A 24,649-nucleotide genomic window follows, 5' to 3' on the forward strand; every position below is an offset into this window, starting at 1 on the left:
TCGTTGAGGGAGACCACTAAGCAGATTCAGAAGGATGTAGGTTGCAGTAGGTACTGGGAGATGAAGAAGCTTGCACAGGATAGAGTAGCATGGAGAGCTGCATCAAACCAGTCTCAGGACTGAAGACCACAACAATAACAACAACAAGATTAATTGTTCATTTTCATTGACTTTCATGATCCTGTTTGCACATTCACATTGCACATCGCGTGTTGTGTACTGAGCTGCATTTACGAAAGTTGGTAAGATACCATCTTGAATTGCACAATGCAAGTAATGCAAGACAAATTTGATTTTTGACAGTCACGTCATTATTCTCAATTGCAACAAACTGCAAAGCAGACGAGTATTCCGTGCGCACAGGTAGGCCAATAAATTTGAATGCTATGAAAGTTCATGTCCATTGCAAGGCACAGTTATTGACAGAGTGTGTTTGTGAAAACAGTATCAATATCAGTTCAGAGGCTTAATACCAGTAAAAGATTTCAGTGAAGTACTATCTCAGGAATTTTCAAGCCGTTTGATCAGAATGGCAGATACGTTAATTTCATGTTCATTAGCTGTGTAATTACAATAACGGTTCAAGTACAGCAATTGTTTGCAAGGCTAAAGATAAATATTAGCAATATTCTGGGGTAAACTTTTTAAACTGAGTCTTTTTTTTTTTGCAGTCAGATGGAGTATGTAAACGTCATTGAAAACAGATTGAGTTCTCGCAGACGAATTGTTTAATGTACAAGCCAGTCTGGTATTCGCGCTGTGGAGTGTGAGCTCCACATACTTCGGTTCAAAAATAAATTTTCACATAGTTCTGTTGCTCTGCACTGAGTTTTACATATTTCGATACGAAACATAGGTTTTACACTTTTCTCAGATACCAACTTGACACTTATGAACACGAGTTTAAGTATATAAGAAACTTACAAAGTCACTTTTATAATTATCGTAGAGCCTCTCAGCGAAAAATACTCATAATTTACATTATAATTTTCTTTTGATTTATTTATTTCGCTGAATAATCGTTAGAAGTTTAGTCCACCCACAAAGCAGATAGTTTTCAAAACCCTGGTTCAACCAATACTTGAGTATTGCTCCTAAGTTTGTGTGCCATATCCTGTAGAATTATAAGGTAAAAGGTGAAAATCCAAAGAAGAGCAGCAAATTTCGATAGAGATTCATTAGACATGCATGAAAACGTCACGGAGGTAGTCAGGCATACAAAGTGTCAGGCAGTACAAGAAAGGCCGTTCTGCATCATGATGTGGTTTACTGGTAACCTCCTGAGAGGGCACATTTCTATGCATATTTTACGAATAGTGCATGAAGTTAAAATCAAGCTCACACACTTGCCGACCAACAACTGTTTTTCTCTCGGACCATTTGTAGCTGGGACAGGAAAGCACAAGTGATGGTATTACACAAATTACCCTCCACCGCACTCTATAATGTAGCTTGAGGATGTAGATGTGGATCTGTTGCAACAGATGACACATGCACACGACTGCCAATGTTAATGGCCATTTGCTGTGTCTCAGCTGCAGCACTGCTGACATCTTGTGTGACTAAGACTTTTTAAGCCATGCCCACATTTAATAGTACTTATATTCAGATATCTAAAATGTACAAAATGTCTGGCACGCTGTAACAGGAATCGTCACACACACCACATTGTAGACCCCCTTTCCACAGAACTGGTGACGAGTACTTACGCACCCTTGGTCAACGGCGAGAGGACGAGAGCGTGGCAGGACCATCCCCCTCCACTGCAGCCGAAGATGGTGACGTTGTTGAGGTCTCCCCCGAAGCTGGCGATGTTGTCCTTGACCCAGCGCAGCGCCATCACCTGGTCCTTGAAGCCCATGTTCCCCGGAACCAGACGGTCCCCCGCGTTCAGGAAGCCTGCAACACGACACGCAGAAATCACCACAGCTGGTTACGACCTCATCCATCGATAGTACTATTAACACTACTGGCAATGTAGCGCAGCTTTAAATATGAGAGGTATCGAAAAGTTTCCATTCAAAGGCTGTCTTCAATCGGTATGCCAATCAGGCAAAATCGCCGTGAACATTGAGGCAATTAGCCCACCGTTGCACCAGGTTGAAGATAGACCATATCCTGCCACATGAAGAAGTGCCTGTTGCACATCTTTCTCTGACAGATATCATCGACTTTCATGGCCTTTGTTAAGGGAATGACGGCGTGATAATTGCACGGGGACAGATAATGACTGGTGCTCAAGTGTCTCCCATTGAAGTACTTCTGTGGTACGACATTTGTGATATGGGGATGTGCGTTATCACGAAGCAGCAGCACTTCTTGTCTCACACAATGATGACTGTCAAAAATGCTACCCCATACATGTTCTTCATTCTTCGATGGGGGTCTAATGTCTGTCCTTCGGCAGTGAAGAAAATAATAACAGCATACTGGTCTCCGTTGGATGAATTTGGTAATAGTTGACATACAGAGTGTATCCCAGTTCCATTAGGACTGTACGAAAAATAGAAGTCATGGATTATATTCAAATTGAGCTGTGTTGAGCTCATGTTATGCGTTGGTTTAAACATCCTGTCCTATGTTTGGTTGCTCGCAGTTCTTCCGATTATGCTGTTGTTCGCTCTCTCCATCAGGGGCAAGAGTGGTGTGTATCGATATTCCCACTTTGTACTATCTTTGGTCTGGTGCTTATAGTTTCCACCAGTGCTGTGTGCGAGCAGTCGGTTTGCCACAGAGCAGCGAAGAAATCTCCACGGGGTTTAGTTTGGCCGGGCCTGCTGGCAGTCTCTACGCAGAGTGTGTGAGGCTGTTGCCATTGCTACGAGGTCAGTGGCTCACCGACCCTGGATACGAAAGTTGAGTTTGGATTTAAATTACCAGCAAGTCAAAACTGTTCACATTGTGCCGTTTGGTTCTCGTTGTTAGCTGCGGGGCAATACTGCGAGCATCAACGTGTGTGTTCGAGTTGGCGAAGGTTTAGCCACCGTCCGGTGGAGTCTAACTGTACTTGGTTATTTGAAATTGAAAAACACTGGCGGAATTTTCTGCCTTGTGGCCGTTAACATTCTGGTTACCTGTCCTGGCCGTTGACGTAAATTGAGGTAGTGTGCTTTTCTCACCGTGTTGTCGCTGTCCAGCACGGTGTGCAGTTCGGCAGCTTATTGTATGCTTGGTTGTGGGCATCCATGCCTTTTACGTTTGCATTGAACTCCCGGTTGTGTGCTGGTCGAGTGGAGCGCAAGTTACCTTGTCGGCGGGTCCATTGACTGTCTGTTGGTCGGGTTTTAGTCGGATCGAGAATGGTTGGGCCGACTGCCCGTCTCACCTAAATGGACGTTAGTATTTCAAGTGCTGGCCGATCCCCGAAACTTCTGAGCGCCGTTAGCTGCACTGCCTTTTCTTATTTTCTGTCGTGTGCATCTGTATGGCTCATAGCCGATGGTTTTGAATTAAAGTTGAATTGTTTTTAGTGGTGCGCTAAATGTGCGCTAATTATTGGGGAGGGGGGGGGGGGGTTTGGGGAAGGAGACCAGACAGCGCGGTCATCGGTCTCATCGGGTTAGCGAAGGACGGGGAAGGAAGTCAGCCGTGCCCTTTCAAAGGAACCATCCCGGCATTTGCCTGGAGCGATTTAGGGAAATCACGGAAAACCTAAATCAGGATGGCCGGACGCGGGATTGAACCGTCGTCCTCCCGAATGCGAGTCCAGTGTCTAACCACTCCGCCACCTCGCCCGGTGTTTTTAGTGGTGTTTAAGTAAATCGGAATTTAAAAGAGCTTTGGAGGACTTACGGTCAAATAAGGCTGAAGGGATGGATAACATTCCATCAGAATTTCTAAAATCATTGGGGGAAGTGGCAACAAAACGACTATTCACGTTGGTGTGTAGAATATATGAGTCTAGCGACATACCATCTGACGTTCGGAAAAGCATCATCCACACAATTCCGAAGACGACAAGAGCTGACAAGTGCGAGAATTATCGCACAATCAGCTTAACAGCTCATGCATCGAAGCTGCTTACAAGAATAATATACAGAAGAATGGAAAAGAAAATTGAGAATGCGCTAGGTGACGATCAGTTTGGCTTTAGGAAAAGTAAAGGGACCAGAGAGGCAATTCTGACGTTACGGCTAATAATGGAAGCAAGGCTAAAGAAAAATCAAGACACTTTCATAGGATTTGTCGACCTGGAAAAAGCGTTCGACAATATAAAATGGTGCAAGCTGTTAGAGATTCTGAAAAAAGTTGGGGTAAGCTATAGGGAGAGACAGGTCATGGACAATATGTACAACAACCAAGAGGGATTAATAAGAGTGGACGATCAAGAACGAAGTGCTCGTATTAAGAAGGGTGTAAGGCAAGGCTGTAGCCTTTCGCCCCTACTCTTCAATTTGTACATCGAGGAAGCAATGATGGAAATAAAAGAAAGGTTCAGGAGTGGATTTAAAATACAAGGTGAAAGGATTTCAATGATACGATTCGCTGATGACATTGCTATCCTGAGTGAAAGTGAAGAAGAATTAAATGATCTGCTGAACGGAATGAACAGTCTAATGAGTACACAGTATGGTTTGAGAGTTAATCGGAGAAAGACGTAATGAGAAGTAGTAGAAATGAGAACAGCGAGAAACTTAACATCAGGACTGAGGATCACGAAATCAATGAAGTTAAGGAAATCTGCTACCTAGGCAGTAAAATAACCAATGACGGACGGAGCAAGGAGGACATCAAAAGCAGAATCGCTATGGCAAAAAAGGCATATCTGGCCAAGAGAAGTCTACTAATATCAAATACCGGCCTTAATTTGAGGAAGAAATTTCTGAGGATGTACGACTGGAGTACAGCATTGTATGGTAGTGAAACATGGACTGTGGGAAAACCGGAACAGAAGAGAATCGAAGCATTTGAGATGTGGTGCTATAGACGAATGTTGAAAATTAGGTGGACTGATAAGGTAAGGAATGAGGAGGTTCCATGCAGAATCGGAGAGGAAAGGAATATGTGGAAAACACTGATAAGGAGAAGGGGCAGGATGATAGGACATCTGCTAAGACATGAGGGAATGACTTCCATGGTACTAGAGGGAGCTGTAGAGGGCAAAAACTGTTGAGGAAGACAGAGATTTGAATACGTCAAGCAAATAATTGAGGACGTAGGTTGCAAGTGCTACTCTGAAATGAAGAGGTTAGCACAGGAAAGGAATTCGTGGCGGGCCTCATCAAACCAGTCAGTAGACTGATGAGATGAAGAGGTTAGCACAGGAAAGGAATTCGTGGCGGGCCGCATCAAACCAGTCAGTATGATGAAAAAAAAAAGGAAAGAAAGAAAGAAAGAAAAGTTATGGGCCGTCAGCCGTTTTAAAATTAAAGTTCCATGCTTGTCACGTGTTAGATTGTTTGGAGCATTCAGACTAAATGAAGGTAAGGTCTTCTGCCGTGCGTTTTTTAATTTAATGTTACCTTGAGTCTTAAATCATCGGCCTTCAGCCGTCCTTAAATTAAGGTTGTTGCTTTTCAATTGTTAGATTTTGGGGCCTTCAGCCAAATTATAGAACTCACTTCACGTGAGGCCTTCTGCCTGCTAAATATTCTTTTAGCGTCTGAATTTTGAGTTAATGGCTTTCAGCCGTTTTTCTTAAATCAAAGTGTTTGTGCCCTTAAGGCATAAGATACTGTGGCGTATTCAGCCGACAACTAAGTTAAAGAATTTGTATTGAAATGTTTGGTTAAATAAATAAAGTTGTATGCGTTAGAGTGTAACTGACAGTCGCTTATTTTGGCCCCTTTCCACAATTATTCCAGCTACCTGTCCTGTCCTGTGGGCTTAGCAGAACGTTTCACACAAAAGGATGGTACTTATTCAAAATAGCCTCCCCCGGAATCGAAACGTACTGAAATCGTTTCAAAGGAGTTTGTAACAGTCGCTATAGTCTTTTTTTGGAATAGCATTTATACTGCAGTACAATTTTCTTTCATGCCCTTAACTGTGTCATGGCGACGTCCTTTCATTGCAACTTCAGTTTGGGGAACAACCAGAAGTCGGCTGGGGCCAAATCCAGTGAATACCGTGGGCGTTCCAGTGCTGTGATCCATTAGCTGGCCAAAAATTCGCGCACAGTCTTCGCTTTGTGAGCTGGGGTGTCGTCATGGAGGCGAAACAAGAAACTTGTCTCTTGTTATTCGGGTCGAATACGAATTCTCGGCCACAAACGCTGGAGGACACACAAAAAGTTGATGTAGTGTCACTCCTCCACTGCCATTTTTTACACTTGCGGCCACGATGCCTGCTGCAGCATTGCAAACGCTTTCTGCGCAGATCTTTTTGAAACTTAAAGGACTGTAACGCCGCTTCGCAGTTTGGAATTTCCCACAAGCAGTCGTAACGGAACTGGGACACACTTTGTAGTTCACGATTCGTCATTTACAATGCCACACTAATCCTTGCCCACACGTGGGTGCTTATTTACCCACATTGTAGCCGCGCTACGTTGCATATACCGGGTGATCAAAAAGTCAGTATAAATTTGAAAACTGAATAAATCACGGAATAATGTAGATAGAGAGGTACAAATTGACATACATGCTTCGAATGACATGGGGTTTTATTAGAACCAAACAAATACAAAAGTTCAAAAAATGTCCGACAGATGGCGCTTCATCTGATCAGAATATCAATAATTAGCATAACAAAAGTAAGATGAAGCAAAGAAGATGTTCTTTACAGGAAATGCTCAATATGTCCACCAGCATTCCTCAACAATAGCTGTAGTCGAGGAATAATGTTGCGAACAGCACTGTAAAGCATGTCCGGAGTTATGGTGAGGCATTGGCGTCAGATGTTGTCTTTCAGCATCCCTAGAGATATCGGTCGATCACGATACACTTGCGACTTCAGGTAACCCCGAAGTCAATAATCGCACGGACTGAGGTCTGTGGACCTGGGAGGCCAAGCATGACGAAAGTGGTGGCTGAGCACACGATCATCACCAAACGACGCGCGCAAGAGATCTTTCACGCGTCTACCAATACTTTTTTTTGTTCTAATAAAACGCCATGTCATTCCAAGCATTGCCAATTTTTACCCCTCTATCTACATTATTTCGTGGTTTATTAAGTTTTCAAATTTATGCTGACTTTTTGGTCACCCGGTACTTTGCAGCAATGTGCTAAAACGAAAACTTTTGGATGATCCCTTACACTTTCGCAAAAGAAGAATCAACTTGATGGGAAACTAACTGTACTAACCAGAGAACGACATGTAACTGTTTATGTTAGTTTGCTTTGCTCAGTCCTTTTTTTCTATCTCATTACTTTTTGTGTCTGATGAGAAGCAGGTAACAGAAGCCATTCCCCAAAGCACGTAAATATTGCGTGTGTGGGTCTAAAATAATTTTTATTTTATTCATGCAAATCAAGGGAAAACAGTGAAAAAGACGGAACTGTTTGAACTTATTCACAAGTACTCTCAGGCTGACTCAGTCGTTCTTTGATAATATTCCTGTTGTTTTTTGTTCCTCTTGGCATTCATTTCATCGTGCCCTCGAAAACGTGTAAATATTGTCTTCTGTTTGGGCACTGAAGAGTGAAAATCGTTCAATCTCACTTTTATAATTAGCACTGAAATGGCTGTGTAGATACTGTCTTAGAGATTGTACATACTACGCCTCGCCTGCTTGGATTATGGGTGAATACGCTCAGAGGTCTGGACATTGCAAAGGGTCGGATAGCTTGTCACTGGGTGCTCCAGTGTTAGGTGAGTGACGAAGCCCCTCAGGGAACTGGTGGGCAGGCCGGGAAAGAGGGCCAGTCTCCACTCTGTTTGCTTGAAGGCAGTCTCGTCCGAGATGTGGAGCAGACTCTTTCGGCAGCGACTGAGAGCACTGGGTGACCCCAGCTGCAAATCGCGGCTCCTGTGGGCAAGAATGTTGCCTGCCGCCTTGGTTCCTCCAGGCGGGTGGCTAATTTGCTGAAGACAGAAAGCCACTCCCACAGGATGGAAGCAGAGCTATTGTTTTGTATAAGGGTAAGTCAAAAATTACCCAGACTTTTCATAAAACACATTACTTACTGTTGTGTAGATAGTTCCGCGTAGTCAGCGTGTACACAACTTTCCCACTAGAGCGCGCCCCGCTAAGCACAACAGCGCAGGCGCAGCGCTCGTCCATCTCCGCAGTACGGGATGGCGCTGTCTGAGAGACAGACCAAATTCTGCTTCCGCCGATCCACGTATTAATATGTAACGCAGCCAATGAGATTGCTGCTAACGTAGAACCTTTTCTCCTCGCGGATCACACTCGCGCAGTGATACCTGAACGCTAGAGGTATTATAACGAGTGTACAGACCTCCGATCAGTCAGTCTGCGTCAGTCTGCATTATTCTGCATTTGTCTGCATTTGTCTGCACCAGTCTACAATAGTCTGTACCAGTCTATAGTCAAGTTTCAGTCTGCGCCTAATAAGATTACCATATTCCTGTACATAGCCATGAAGAGAAATGTATAAACACTTTGTCAAGCGTCAGGGATGTGAGAATAAGATTAAAGTACCAAGACCCAAAGGAACTTCAGATTGTCAATTGTAAATAGCATCCAGAACCAAGTTAAGTTATTTTTATGCTTGTTATTATTTTAATAAATGTGTGTGAAAATTAATCAAGTTCTATTTCATGTTGGTCACCGTCAATCTGCTACTCTAAGCGTGCAAGTGGCATTTTTATCGTCTGACCTAACGGCAGAAGATAAACACGCCACGATAAGACCACGATACATATTGCTGACACTCGCCTACTTCGCTAGAGCGACAAGTCAAATAATATGATGGTGTGTGTACCGAAGGTCTTACAGTACGTACAACACACTTACTTCAAAAATACAGTTGATTTACACATATTTTGCAATGTGGTCTCCCTTCTTTGAAATGCACTTGCTCCATCGGTCTACAAGCTTGTGTATTCCTGCCAAAAATAAGATTTCCAGTTGGTTGCAAAGCCACTGATGCACCACCTCTTGCACCTCTGTGTCTGAGAAACATTCATGACCTCGCAATGCATCTTTCAGCGGCCCAAAGAAATAAAAATCTGATTTAGCAAGATCCGGACGATGAGGCACATGTTCCAGCACCCCGAAACCCAATTTTTGGGTGGTTTCAAGGTTGAGGCAAGCCTTCTGAGGACCGGCTTTATCGTGTAACAGCAACACGTCCTGTACATAAAGACCTCGTCATTTGCTACAAATCGCTGGTTTTTCTTCTCTGGTGATGTAGGTGCTTCCACTCCATATTCTGGCGTTTTAATTCCGCTTCATAGTGATGAGCCCACTTTTCATCACAAGTCACTATTCTCTTCAAAAATGACTCGCCTTCTTTATAGTTATGGTCGAGTAAGCGTTGGCAGATGTCAAGAGGTCATGTTATCCACTGAGTCATCATGGCAGCCATTGCGAACAAATGTTATGGGAAACAAGTTCATCATGGTTGATGGAATAGGTCTGATGTTCAACACAGACGCTATACCATCTGTAGCAACCCAACTGTTCGTCAAAACTGTACGGGCGTTACATTTTGGTTTGGCGACTTTTGTGCTAGAAAACATTTGACTGCAGCAGTTTACTGTCCACATGCTGTGCTAACAGTCGAAGACAAATTTCAGCCCCGTTCACTCATTAAATGACCAAATAAATCGTATCACTGCCCTGTGTTCTTGCTTTGTGCAAACTGCTAGCGGAGCGGATATGTTTACGTTGCCACTACCGGCTCATTTCTGTTGCAACTAGTGATGGGGAGCTCGTGAATGAGTCGTTCGAATGAACGCTTCACTCCTGTGAAGTGTGAACTAACCATTCAATTTCAATGAACTGGTACTTCAAACTCTTCACAGATAGCACACTCCACACTTTTTTCTAGTTCACTCACTCTCTTCCCCTCTCCCTCGTCACTCCTCCTCCCATCACTTCACTCCTCCCTGTCCTGCTTGTCGACGAATCACGCGGTGTTAGTGGGGAACGATAGGTTTAGGACGGGTGGAGGAGGCGAGGGGTGGGGAGAAGGCAGCGTCAGCTGCTACCTGCAGTGCTGACATCATTACCCGTGACTATTTGTGCAGTTAAACTTCGCGTCTACGGCTAGCCTACCGTTGGCAGCGCTTGAAGACAAATGAATATTAAAGATAGAAACGAAGTGGCTATCTGTGTGAGCACGCACAGCAAACATGAAAATAAAAGGTTTGTTAATAACACTGAAAGAGGGATTTTACCTGAAATCGTACCAGTGACTACAAGTGACAGTTTACGTTTTGAATCTAGTGGGTTATTATTGTCAACAAAAATAAAATCTACAGGAAAACTTCTGAATAATTACTTAACGTAGGTATATAGACTTTGTGACAGTGTTAATCATACTCATTCTATTTTGGATTAAATTTTAAAAGGAACATAAAATTGGACTGCATTTCGTTGGTAGCCCTATTTTTCAGTTCATGAATACAACAAATAATGTTTCATTTGGCAGATAAACACTTTTTTGGGCGCTTCATGAGAAAATGTCGAGCAAGATTAAATGTAGTACCTTCTTTATATGTGACAGCCTTCTCTGTTTATCTTTCCTTTGTCCTCCTTTTTTTTTTCTTTATTGTCATTTTGAAACCTGTATACAGGCAGGCCTGCAGCAGCATACTACGCCGCTCTTTGGCCGCAGAGAAATACAAAAGATAGAAATGAAGACAATTAGAGAAAAAAGATGGTGGACATATAAACGGAGCCAAACACTTTTTAAAGTACAAGGTGCCGTTCACGGGTGTAAAGTCCAAGATAAAATTGTTCAGACACTTGGACACAGACAGAAACGCCCTTTGTCCCCTTCGACCATGCTGTATTTAAGATAACTCAGACGCTGTAAGAGCGTAAAACGTTGCGTGCACGTTACTCCATAGTTCCGCCATCTGTTGGTAAAATTGTGAAGTATTACGGAGCTTTATTGTACGAGCGAGGCGAAGCGAGCGTAGCAGCGGCTGAGCGGCGAACTGGGCAACTTCGCTAGGCTTCCGTACTTCACGAATGAACTACTTCATTTGAACGCTTCACGGCAAAGAGTGAAATGAATGAAGTAGTTCACGCGAATGAACGAGTTCGACCCACCGCTAGTTGCAACGAAGGTCAACTGAGGCGCACATCACCACAGTAGTGCCAACTGCAAACACGCATTCGCGCAACGAAGTACGACTACTGGAAAAGTGTTTTTAAGACCGTCTTGATAACTTTTGACTTAAACTCGTAACATCATTTCCAGCAGCGACTGGGCTGCACTAACTCGGAGCCGAATGGAAGGTTTAAGCCAGGGGTTCAGACGGTTGTGTGACGATACTGGATGCGGATATCTCGACGTCTGCAATCGGGTGGAGAAATGTAAGACTACCCTTAATAGTTGTGGTGTGGGCTACTAACAGGGGGTGACTACGTATGGCGTGAATATGTAGTTGTTCAGATGAGATCCATCCTGAGTCCAGACGCGGCAGAATTCGCCACAGCAGCTCAGAGAACGGGTACTACAGACAGAGGATCGTGTGAATTTCTTCTTCTTTATCCCAAAATTAACTTGACGGGTTAATGAAGCAACCAATTTATCGAGGTAATACATACCTTAGACGTACTGGTAATAGACAGACCCAAACCTCTACTCAGTGTAGAACACAGAATCAGTGACCATAAGCCTGTAACAGCATTACAGAACACGGCCGCAAATAAGGCTGGATAGCTAAATGGACAGCGGACTCGCAGTTGACTTATTTTGGCAGTTATAATAGTCGAGGGGCATGAGAGGGAAGCAGTGGTTGGGAAGGGAGTGAGGAAGTGTTATAGCTTATCCCCGATGTTATTCAATCAGAATATTGAGCGAGCAGTAAAGGAAACAAAAGAAAAATTCGGAGTAGGAATTAGAATACATGGAGAAGAAATAAAAACTTTGAGGTTCGCCGATGACATTGTAATTCTGTCAGAGACAGAAAAGGACCTGGAAGAGCAGCTGAACGGAATGGACAGTGTCTTGAAAGGAGGATATAAGATGAACATCAACATAGCAAAATGAGGATAATGGAATGTAATCGAATTAAATCGGGCGATGCTGCAGGAATTGGATTAGGAAATGAGACGCTTAAAGTTGTAAATGAGTTCTGCTATTTGGGGAGCAAAATAACTGATGATGGTCTAAGTAGAAAGAATATAAAATGTAGACTGGCAAGGGTAAGGAAAGCGTTCCTGAAGAAGAGAAATTTGTTAACATCGAGTATAGATTTAAGTGTCAGGAAGTCGTTTCTGAAAGTATTTTTATGGAGTGTAGCCATGTATGGAAGTGAAAGATGGACGATAAATAGTTTAGACAAGAAGAGAATAGAAGCTTTCGAAATGTGGTACTACAGAAGAATGCTGAAGATTAGATTGGTAGATCACATAACTAATGAGGAGGTATTGAATTCGAGAGAAGAGAAATTTTGTGGCACAACGTGACTAGAATGAGGGATCGGTTGGTAGTACATATTCTGAGCCATGAAGGGATCACCAATTTAGTATTGGAGGGCAGCGTGGAGGGTAAAAATCGTAGGGGTAGACCAAGAGATGAATACACTACACAGATTCAGAAGGATGTAGGTTGCAGTAGGTACTGGGAGATGAAGAAGCTTGCACAGGATATTGTAGCATGGAGAGCTGCATCAAACCAGTCTCTGGACTGAAGACCACAACAACAAAAACACAATGTTTCATGAGCACCCACTCAACGTTGTGGACTAACTTCATCTTAAAAATAATGGACTCTTATAAATAATCCCGTATTAGACAAGAACGCAAAATTTACCTATAATCAGTACAACTGGTTTCGTCTAAAACAACTAGCCTCCTTCAGATCTGAAATTTTATGGAAAATTGCACAAGAGGGAGAGTAGTGTGACACAAACTGTCATTATGACAACGTTAGGCAAAATCAGTACGCACCAAATATGACAAACTCTGCTGCCTAATCACCAGGCCAGTGGGAAACACATTCTCATCAGTAAATTGCGTACTTATGCTTAACGGCAGTCATAGTCCAACTTTTTTGTACGTGTTCATTGAAATAACGGTAACCTAAAAGATAAATATCAAATAGTAAATATGACGCAGTCATTATACCATTGCAAGGTCGAAACGACAGAATTCATACCCAAATGTGTGAGTTCGTCATAAGCATTGTGTAGTAACTTTGTATAGACTAGTATCCACGTACGAAGAGTGCTTTTCGCAAACTAATGCATAAATTTACGCCTGCCACGTAGCACCAGTAAATAACAGAGTAATATGCCTGTGACAGAGCAGGCAGAGTACTGACTGATGTTACATGCTGGGACATACAGGGAAACTACGTGCCACCGGATGGCATGACAGTTATAGACTATTAAGCAGAAGCAGAAAAATAGCTGTACCAACTAGTATATGATGTATACAGCTAGTAATTGTAACTAAACAAGTAAACCAATCCCAGATAACAACAAAAAGCATAATAATGACGCACGTTCATATTTCAAAGTGACAGGATTCCGCTACACGGCATATGATTTTTATGCACTGGAATTCAGAATAATAATAACAAAATTTGTATCATCAATACGTTTAAGCTATTTGGTATAACCAACATAAAGCATTTAAGTAACCAATATTAAAGAATGTAAAGTGGTACAATAATGAGGAGTGAACATGACATCCACTTGTTTTATTGCCACACTGTAAGATAATGGCATAGGCGATTCTGAAACATACGAATGGAATGCATACCTGTATTCAGAACAACAATGTTCACATAGAGAATATCATATATGAAGGACAGTCAAATGAAAATGAGAAAGATGGGAAAGAGTAAGTCAACTACTCATTACTTCAAAACCAATCGCCCTAACCGTTAGTACATTTATCCCAGTGTGAGACAAAACGAGCAATATCTTTGAGGATAAATGTTTGTGGTTGCCTATCGAACCACGATTGTATCTAAGTGTGCATATTTTCGTCCAGAGCGAACAGACAGCCACGAATGGCTTTCTTCAGGTCTCCAAAAATATGGAAATCACACGAGGAGAGATCGGGACTGTATGGAGAATGCGGGTGGGCTCACATGTTGCCATGGTTGCTTCGACTGCGCTGCAGAAGTTTCGCTAGGAAGCCGTCAAATGTCCTCCATACAGTCCAGATTTCTCCTCACGCGATTTCCATATTTTTGGTGACGTGAAGAAAGACATGCATACGGTCTATTTCGTTCCGATGGTGCACGCCTGCTTACAATCGTGATTCTGCAGGCGAGGGCAAACGTTTCTCATGAAGATACTGACCTCCTTCTCTCACAACGGGATAAATTTATTGACAGTTGTGGCGATAACTTTTGAAATAATAAACAGTTTACTTACTTGCTCCCATCTGTCTCGTTTTCATTTCATTTTCCCTTATAGTTCAAAGGCACTTATAAAACTTAATCATCATTTTAAATATGACACACGGTACATGGCCTAGGAGAACCACGAGCCTTCACGGAAATCGATAACCGATATAAGTCAACACAGCACAGGAACCAGAAGATTAGGATGCAAGTATTGTATATGTTAGGATGCAGTACATGTAAAAATCATGACAAATCAGTTTTTTGTATACAGCGTACATACTGCACATAGGGATGTATCTGATACAAATGTGCCCTATCAAAGGCACGGAGAGATATAAATGTTGTGTGCCAATACCTGAAACATAAGAGTTGTAGTATCAGTTACATTACAAGCGAGAAAACTAGTCAGCGGCTTGGATTCAAGTGAAAATAGCGATAACATGGCCTACATTTTTAGTCGTAAGCAAATGATTAAAGACACACTCAATAAGATCAAGAAAACGTCAAACCTAGGTAGACCAAAAAATTCGTCATAGACTAATATCATACTTGAAATATGTGTCTGTGAGAAATAATGTAAAAAGTGCAGTGAAAATATACATTTAACTTGACATCAATGTATGTGTGAGTAGTGGCCCCATGTCTACATGAATGAGAGACATTGTAGTACATATAATACAGTGCAAAAATTCAAGACTATTAAATGTAATGTATAACACATTTATAAAAGACAAATTGCTGTACTGGTTAAATGCCAGAAAATGTTATAATAGAGCGATCAAATACTCATATATTAAGTGGCCTAATGTTCACGTGAGATGTAGACCAAAGTCTATGTACTACAATAAAATAAAATGCTGCATCCCAAGCATTGCAGTATTCGACAATAATACCTGTCCTCTAAAGGCAGGCATATGTCGTATGCGTGCTCAAACATAACACTGTGCAGGTTTTGTGTTAAAATTATCTCCATGAGAGAAAACGCTCTGCCGTGAAAATGTGTGGTTTTATTTCCTTTGCCACAGCTAGTTTTAATTACGATAGCGTGGCATTTGAACCATAAGACAAATTGTTTCTACCATATACATTCTTTCTCATTATATGTATTTTTAAACATAATTCAGATACTCAACACTTCTTCACTGACGGTTGACCGAGCGAGGTGGCGCAGTGGTTAGACACTGGACTCGCATTCGGGAGGACGACGGTTCAATCCCGCGTCCGGCCATCCTGATTTAGGTTTTCCGTGATTTCCCTAACTCACTCCAGGCAAATGCCGGGATGGTCCCTTTCAAAGGGCACGGCCGACTTCCTTCCCCATCCTTCCCTAATCTGATGAGACCGATGACCTCGCTGTCTGGTCTCCTTCCCCCAACAAACCAACCAACCAACTGACAGTTGTCGCAGAAAATAGAAACCTTGTATTTCTTGCTTATCGGATAATAATTAGAGTACTACTATATAATCTGAATTTGCGGTAATAATAAACAAAGCTCAAATGGAGAGGGGGAGGTGACAGTAAGAGGAGATGGAGAAGTTGACATAGGGACTGTAAAGGGGGAGATGGGCAGGAAGAGGGGCGGAAGGAGTTGGAGACAGAGGAGGGAAGATAAACTGGACAGAAGGAGGGGGAGGAGGTATAGAGAGGGGGGGGATGAAGGAAGAGATTGATAAAGAGAGGGTAGGAGGAGATGAACAGAGAGAGGTGCAGGGCGAAGGAGAATAGGACGTATATCCAATTGCCATACATATCAGAAACGTGTGTTTCCTCTTTTCTTTCGTTTTCATGTAACTAGACTGAGCCACAGCATCATGTCACCGGGTACAGTTAAGTGACACATTTTTATGTTTGACCACAAGGAGCTACAACGCACCACACTCGATGTTACGTTTTCCACACTGTTTGTAACGATTTTTGCACAATTAATTTTGTGATATTTCAACAAAAAAAAGCACCATATTTTTTATTTTCCTGAACGAACAATGTAAAAACTCCTTCGAAACATCTGGATCAATTTGAACCAAACTTCGTACATGTATACTTCCTGTGTGGAAAGATATACTGTGGGGTAAGAACCAGCAAGGTCCTGTTGGGATGAGGGTGATAGTGTGAAGAGAGAAGGTAGATGATGTGGACAGGGAAGGGTGAGTGGAAGAGATGGAAATGGGGGGAAAGGAGACAGACAGAGGAAATAGGAGGAGCATGTGGATGGGATGATAGGAGAGGAGGCGATGTAGTGAATGTTAGGGTTGGAGGAAGTGGACAGAGAAAAACGGAGAATAGACGGAGAGAGAGAGCGGGATGGCTGGAGATGGAAAGGAAGTGGCAGTGGTAGAGGTGGGCAGAGGGAGAGGTAGGAGCTGATGGACGGAAAGAGGCTGGAGGAGCAGATGGGCAGAGTGGAGAGGAGAAGAAGAAATGAGAGAGGAGAGGTTCAGATGGACTGTGAGAGGGGAAGCAGCAGATGGAAAGAGAGAGGGGCAGGAGAAGATGGAGAGGTAGGTTGAAGAGCTGAACAGAAAGAGGGGGAGGAGGAGATGGAGATGGACAAGGAAATGGCGAAGGAGGAAATTGACTGTGAATGGGGGAGAGAGGGACGAGGAGAAGATGGACAAGTAGATGGTGGAGGTGGGCAGAGAGAGGGAGGAGAACAACACAAAGCTAGGGAAGGGAGAGATGGGCTAATCGAAGGTCTTGATAAATATGTATCAGGCCAAGTCTGGGTGCTCAGTTAGTATGCCATATTTCTCGCGCCACGTCATTTCTGTGCGGATTGCGCCTAACCTCTGTTTAACACCTCCTGCTTACAACTGACTCGTCGAATGCACGTCTGTTGTTTTCAATTGTTAATTCAAGCAGCCACCATACTTGGCTTCTCCGCTGCCGTCCCTCAAACGCCAGGAATAAGGTCAGTATCGTATATTTTCGACGTACGTATATCTACCAGACAAAAAGTTATGAAGCCTACTGTGTGCGAATGTGGTTTTGTTTGTGTGTTCATTTAGTACACTCACTGAATTGCCCGACGTATAATGTAAACCTGAAGCCTGTGAAGAAACAAACTGATGTAACAATCTTTTGTTCTGCATACTATAAACTCATTCGACTGAAACATAATTTTAGACAACATCACAGTGAAGAAACAGTGCACAAAAGGTGTGGAGAACAGAATATCTGTACAGGGTATCTCTTTGCTTACGAGTTCCTTAAGCTGATACAGTGATATGACACTCGGATATCTAACAGTTGATAATACAAATCTGCCTTAACGATGAGGCTACCACAGTACTTTTCCATTGCAATGTTACATTTATAAATGCGGATGAAACAAAATACACATATTAAAATATGAGATAGCTTCGTGATGCTTTTAGATTGTACCGTTAGATAATGCAGATTAGGACTTTTTGCGCGTCAGGAAGGCAGTGATGAATAATACGATTAAATGGCGCAGTAAAGCATGTATCTGCTCTGGAATTACACATCCGAGTCTGCTGATACCGTGACCCATTACAGATAAGGAGTGAAGTTAGGGTAAAGTAGATGTAGTTTAAACATAATTTGATATAAAAAGTTCGAAATGCATATCTTCAGGTAGATCTGTGGTATGCACTAACGGAAAATGATCGCAACACCAAGAAGCAGGTATGCGACACAAATGAAAATTGGTGGTGTCTACTCAAATTTCACTCCAGTCGCATGAGAGTGGCGCTAGTAGCGTCATTATGAGGCTGAAAATCAGGTTTGCTTTAAATACACGCTGTAACTATCGTTAGCGTTAGTTACCTTTGAGACTGGACGTAGTGAGCTGATGTTAGTGAAGTACGCGACAAAGACGCCATTATTAATACGTCACTGAGTTTGAACCAGGTCGTGTAATAGGACTATCAGAAGTTGGATGTCCCTTCTGTGATAATGCATTAAGACTTGGCAGGAATGTAGCCACTGTGCATGAGTGCTGAAAGCGGTGGTCACGGGGATGTACCGTCTCAAGACAACTGGACCCTGGACAGCCACCTGGCACTACCGAGAGGGATGACCATCGTGTTTGGTGTATGGCTCTGCTGCATCATATTGCATCTGCAGCAGCAATTGGAGCAGCAGCTGGCACCACAGTGACACAGCGAACTGTTACGTATCGGTTACTTCAAGGACAGATCCGAGCCAGACGCCCCGTAGCGTGCATTCCGTTTAGCCCAAACCACCGCCATTTGCAACTTCAGTCTTGTCGAGTGGAGGTCTGTTGTGTTTCCTGATGAAAGCTGGTTCTGTCTCGGTGCCAGTGATGGCCGTGTGTTGGGTAGAAGGAGGCCAGTTGAGAGTCTGCAGCCAACTTGTCTGCATGCTAGACATACTGGAACTAGACCTGGAGATACGGTTGGGGTGTGACTTTGTATGACAGCAGGATCAGTCTCATGGTTATTCCATGCACGCTGACCGTAAATTTTCGTGTGAATCTTTGGACTCGACCTTTTGTGCTGCCACCCACGAACATAATTCAGGAGAGTATTTTCCGAGAGGACGTCCTAAGGGGCTCAGCATTTGTTTGCTGCGTACAGGCTAGGTGACCCCATACTTCTGGGGACTGGTAAATACTGGTAATCCTATGTCCTTATAAGCTCTGGGCATGCTTCAGAGACCACTGTGCGATGCAGCAGTCGAACATTGTGTGTCACTGGGGATTGGGATGTTGGCTTGACAGTCCTCATTGGGAGGACAGTAAAACTCTCCATAACATTGTGTGTCACTGGGGATGGGGATGTTTGCTTGACAGTCCTCATTGGGAGGACAGTAAAACTCTCCATAAAAATCCTCAGTCTCAGTGTGTGCTGCGTGTTGATAGCATGAATGGCTGTTGAGATGCAACAGTCTTTAGAGGACAGGGAGATCGTCTTTTCTGAAGGTCATGGACGCTGCCTACTATGAGGGGATTTAGTCTGGCCACAGCCAGGAGCAGCCTCTTATCCAGGCTCTGTGCTGAGGCTGGTGAACTGCCACTTACAATCCGATGGCAACTTCTCATGGTGCGTCAGGCACGTAAGTTCCTCCAAATTTACCTGCAGTCCTTACTGTTGCTTGCCCACCTCTGAAGCAACTTTTGCCCAATCGTCCATGAGCAACAAGGCTGTTGGTATCAGCGAGTGGCGTTTGCTGGAGTCACTATGGGTAGCTAAAGACTGGTTTCGATCATACCTAACAGATAGGGTACAAAGAGTAGAGATAGCACATACTTCAAATAGATCTAAACATTTAGTAAAACACTTATCAGAACCAAAATACATTAATATAGGGGTTCCATAAGCTAGTATGTTAGGACCAATACTGTCCCTGATATACATCAATGACTTTCCCAGTAGTGTTAGTCATGGTGAAAAAATCCTCTTCGCTGAAGACAGCAATATTATAGTCACTGAGAAAACAAGAGAACTCCTTGCCGAGAAAGCAAATGAAGCTCTCAAGAAAGTTTATGATTGGCCAGTAAGTAATAGAGTGACAGTGAACATAAAGAAAACTAATGCTATGAATTTCACTTTGAAGAGGAAAAATGACAAAGTTAAATTAAATGTAGATGGCACCTCTATAGACTGTGTAACAACTGCAAAATTTCTAGGAATGAATACTGATTCTTAGTTAAAGTTGTGTGAACACACAAAGGTACTTGCAAACAGAATGTCGTCAGCATGTTATGCCTTTAGAATCCTATCATCAGTGTGTAACATGCAGTGTCTTTTAGTTACATATTATTCGTATGTACACTCAGTTCTTAACTATGGCATTCTTTTTAGGGGAACAAATACACAAAATACGAACACAATTTTCAAACTCCAGAAAGGAACCATAAGAATAATAACCAAAAAAACTAGTCGAGCTCATTGTAAGGATCTGTTCACAACACTGAGGATTTTAACTGCTCCATGTGAATACATTTACCAGTCAGTTGTACACATAAGATAACATTGGTAATTACTGCACAAACAGCTCTGTCCATGACCATGCAACAAGAGATAGAATCAACTTACATTTACAAAGATAAAATAAACGTAAAACTCAAAACAGCATTTTCTACCAAGGAATAAAACTGTACAATAAATTACCAAAAGAGATTAAAGAAATTGCCAAAATACACTTATTTAAAAAGGCAGCTAAAATGTACCTGTTATGCAATATATTTTATACATTGAAGGATTACTTAGCTAAAACAGAGAAGGGGTTTGATAAAAATGTTATCCAAATAAATAATAGTAATAATGATTATAAAATATTCAACATTCCACATAACACCTTCATTTTATGTTTTTTTCCTTCTTTTTTTCCTTTCTTACCCCCACGCTACACATAGCGCAGTACTAACATGTCTTCCTCTTTCTGAGTTCAACATCTCACTCGATGTGGAGGGAAGCTGACTCAGTTTTTCGGGATAGTAAATGGAAGGTTGAGGTACAGAAAATGGCCCAGAGATCACCAGTGCGTGTGTGTGTGTGTGTGTGTGTGTGTGTGTGTGTGTGTGTGTGTGTGTGTCTGTGTATGTATGTGTAGTGAGTGAAGTGTTATGAAACAATGTGTGTATAGTGTGTGCAGTGACTGATAGTGAGATATTAGTGAGCAATGTGGCATTACGTTATTTAATAAGTTATTTGTAAAAAAAGGTATTGTATACCAGGAGTAAATCTAATGATTGTCTCTAACTAGAAGTCTGTGAATACATGTGTATACGAATTAGCGTATTTTAAATTGATCTAAATTTGTAAATACTTAGACATGTCCTATATCCTTGTAGAAAGAGATCTTTTTTTTTTTTGGTCATCAGTCTACTGACTGTTTTGATGCGGCCCGCCACGAATTCCTTTCCTGTGCTAACCTCTTCATCTCAGAATAGCACTTGCAACCTACGTCCTCAATTAATTGCTTGACGTATTCCAATCTCTGTCTTCCCCTACAGTTTTTGCCCTCCACAGCTCCCTCTAGTACCATGGAAGTCATTCCCTCATGTCTTAGCAGATGTCCTATCATCCTGTCCCTTCTCCTTATCAGTGTTTTCCACATATTCCTTTCCTCTCCGATTCTGAGTAGAACCTCCTCATTCCTTATCTTATCAGTCCACCTAATTTTCAACATTCGTCTATAGCACCACATCTCAAATGCTTCGATTCTCTTCTGTTCCGGTTTCCCCACAGGCCATGTTTCACTACCATACAATGCTGTACTCCAGACGTACACCCTCAGAAATTTCTTCCTCAAATTAAGGCCGGTATTTGATATTAGTAGACTTCTCTAGGCCAGAAATGCCTTTTTTGGCATAGCGAGTCTGCTTTTGATGTCCTCCTTGCTCCGTCCGTCATTGGTTATTTTACTGCCTAGGTAGCAGAATTCCTTAACTTCATTGACTTCGTGACCATCAATCCTGATGTTAAGTTTCTCGCTGTTCTCATTTCTACTACTTCTCATTACCTTCGTCTTTCTCCGATTTACTCTCAAACCATACTGTGTACTTATTAGACTGCTCATTCCGTTCAGCAGATCATTTAATTCTTCTTCACTTTCACTCAGGATAGCAATGTCATCAGCGAATCGTATCATTGATATCCTTTCACCTTGTATTTTAATTCCACTCCTGAACCTTTCTTTTATTTCCATCATTGCTTCCTCGATGTACAGATTGAAGAGTAGGGGCGAAAGGCTACAGGCATGTCTTACACCCTTCTTAATACGAGCACTTCGTTCTTGATCGTCCACTCTTATTATTCCTTCTTGGTTGTTGTACATATTGTATATGACCCGTCTCTCCCTATAGCTTACCCCTACTTTTTTCAGAATCTCGAACAGCTTGCACCATTTTATATTGTCGAACGCTTTTTCCAGGTCGACAAATCCTATGAAAGTGTCTTGATTTTTCTTTAGCCTTGCTTCCATTATTACCCGTAACGTCAGAATTGCCTCTCTCGCCCCTTTACTTTTCCTAAACCCAAACTGATCGTCACCTAGCGCATTCTCAATTTTCTTTTCCATTCTTCTGTATATTATTCTTGTAAGCAGCTTCGATGCATGAGCTGTAAGCTGATTGTGCGATAATTCTCGCACTTGTCAGCTCTTGCCGTCTTCGGAATTGTGTGGATGATGCTTTATCGAAAGTCAGATGGTATGTCGCCAGACTCATATATTCTACACACCAACGTGAATAGTCGTTTTGTTGCCACTTCCCCCAATGATTTTAGAAATTCTGATGGAATGTTATCTATCCCTTCTGCCTTATTTGACCGTAAGTCCTCCAAAGCTCTTTTAAATTCCGATTCTAATACTGGGTCCCCTATCTCTTCTAAATCAACTCTTGTTTCTTCTTCTATCACATCAGACAAATCTTCACCCTCGTAGAGGCTTTCAATGTATTCTTTCCACCTATCTGCTCTCTCCTCTGCATCTGACAGTGGAATTCCCGTTGCATTCTTAATGTTGCCACCTTTGCTTTTAATGTCACCAAAGGTTGTTTTGACTTTCCTGTATGCTGAGTCTGTCCTTCCGACAATCATATCTTTTTCGATGTCTTCACATTTTTCCTGCAGCCATTTCGTCTTAGCTTCCCTGCACTTCCTATTTATTTCATTCCTCAGCGACTTGTATTTCTGTATTCCCGATTTTCCCGGGACATGTTTGTACGTCCTCCTTTCATCAATCAACTGAAGTATTTCTTCTGTTACCCATGCTTTCTTCGCAGCTACCTTCTTTGTACCTATGTTTTCCTTCCCAACTTCTGTGATGGCCCTTTTTAGAGATGTCCATTCCTCTTCAACTGTACTGCCTACTGCGCTATTCCTTATTGCTGTATCTATAGCGTAAGAGAACTTCAAACGTATCTCGTCATTCCTTAGTCTTCCGTATCCCACTTCTTTGCGTATTGAATCTTCCTGACTAATGTCTTGAACTTCAGCCTACTCTTCGTCACTACTATATTGTGATCTGAGTCTATATCTGCTCCTGGGTACGCCTTACAATGCAGTATCTGATTTCGGAATCTCTGTCTGACCATGATGTAATCTAATTGAAATCTTCCCGTATCTCCCGGTCTTTTCCAAGTATATCTCCTCCTCTTGTGATTCTTGAACACGGTAGTCGCTATTACTAGCTGAAACTTGTTACAGAACTCAATTAGTCTTTCTCCTCTTTCGTTCCTTGTCCCAAGCCCATATTCTCCTGTAACCTTTTCTTCTACTCCTTCCCCTACAACTGCATTCCAGTCGCCCATGACTATTAGATTTTCGTCCCCCTTTACATACTGCATTACCCTTTCAATATCCTCATATAGTTTCTCTATCTGTTCATCTTTAACTTGCGACGTCGGTATGTATACCTGAACTATCATTGTCGGTGTTGGTCTGCTGTCGATTCTGATTAGAACAACCCAGCCACTGAACTGTTCACAGTAACACACCCTCTGCCCTACCTTCCTATTCATAACGAATCCTACACCTATTATACCATTTTCTGCTGCTGTTGATATTACCCGATACTCATCTGACCAGAAATCCTTGTCTTCCTTCCACTTCACTTCACTGACCCCTACTATATCTAGATTGAGCCTTTGCATTTCCCTTTTCAGATTTTCTAGTTTCCCTACCACGTTCAAGCTTCTGACATTCCACGCCCCGACTCGTAGAACGTTATCCTTTCGTTGATTATTGAATCTTTTTCTCATGGTAACCTCCCCCTTGGCAGTCCCCTCCCGGAGATCCGAATGGGGGACTATTCCGGAATCTTTTGCCAACGGAGAGATCATCATGACACTTCTTCAATTACAGGCCACATGTCCTGTGGATACACGTTACGGATGAATAAAGCTGCTGCTACTGCTACTACTACTACTACAACTACTACTACTACTTGGTGAAGAGCAAGTCCAACCCCGAGTCCAGAGTTTTAACCATTTGTCACCAAGATTACCACAGAAGCCCTGAGTAATTTTATATTTAGTGCAGTACAGGGAAGATTCAACTCCTGCATGTATTTTAATACGTTATTTAATGAAGTTTTAACTCAGCACCACATCTCTACATCTGTCTTTAAAGATGGGCTGAAGCACGGACATTCCGTCGGTTGCTCTGTTGCTTTCCCTGAACGTGTCCACACGGTCCGACTGGCGCGAGACTTTAATGGTAATGACGTAGAATTACGTGTGATCTTGAGAGCACTGGAGCAGATAAGATGTGCTCCAAGTACTTACTTCCTTGTCTGTTCTGATTCTCTTAGTGGCCTTCACTCTCTAGAA

At 42.4% G+C, this 24,649-nt stretch overlaps 1 protein-coding gene across 1 annotated transcript in view; it reads right to left on the reverse strand.

Annotated features, from left to right (window-relative positions):
* Positions 1-24,649, reverse strand: part of LOC124551156 (esterase FE4-like) — a 195,472-nt gene that overhangs the window by 99,502 nt on the left and 71,321 nt on the right. The window contains exon 4 of the mRNA XM_047126123.1: positions 1,714-1,899. Coding sequence (XP_046982079.1) covers positions 1,714-1,899 — 186 coding nt within the window. The remainder of the gene's footprint in view (positions 1-1,713; positions 1,900-24,649) is intronic.

This window comes from Schistocerca americana, chromosome 9, assembly GCF_021461395.2.
Source record: "Schistocerca americana isolate TAMUIC-IGC-003095 chromosome 9, iqSchAmer2.1, whole genome shotgun sequence".
NCBI classification, from domain to species: domain Eukaryota; kingdom Metazoa; phylum Arthropoda; class Insecta; order Orthoptera; family Acrididae; genus Schistocerca; species Schistocerca americana.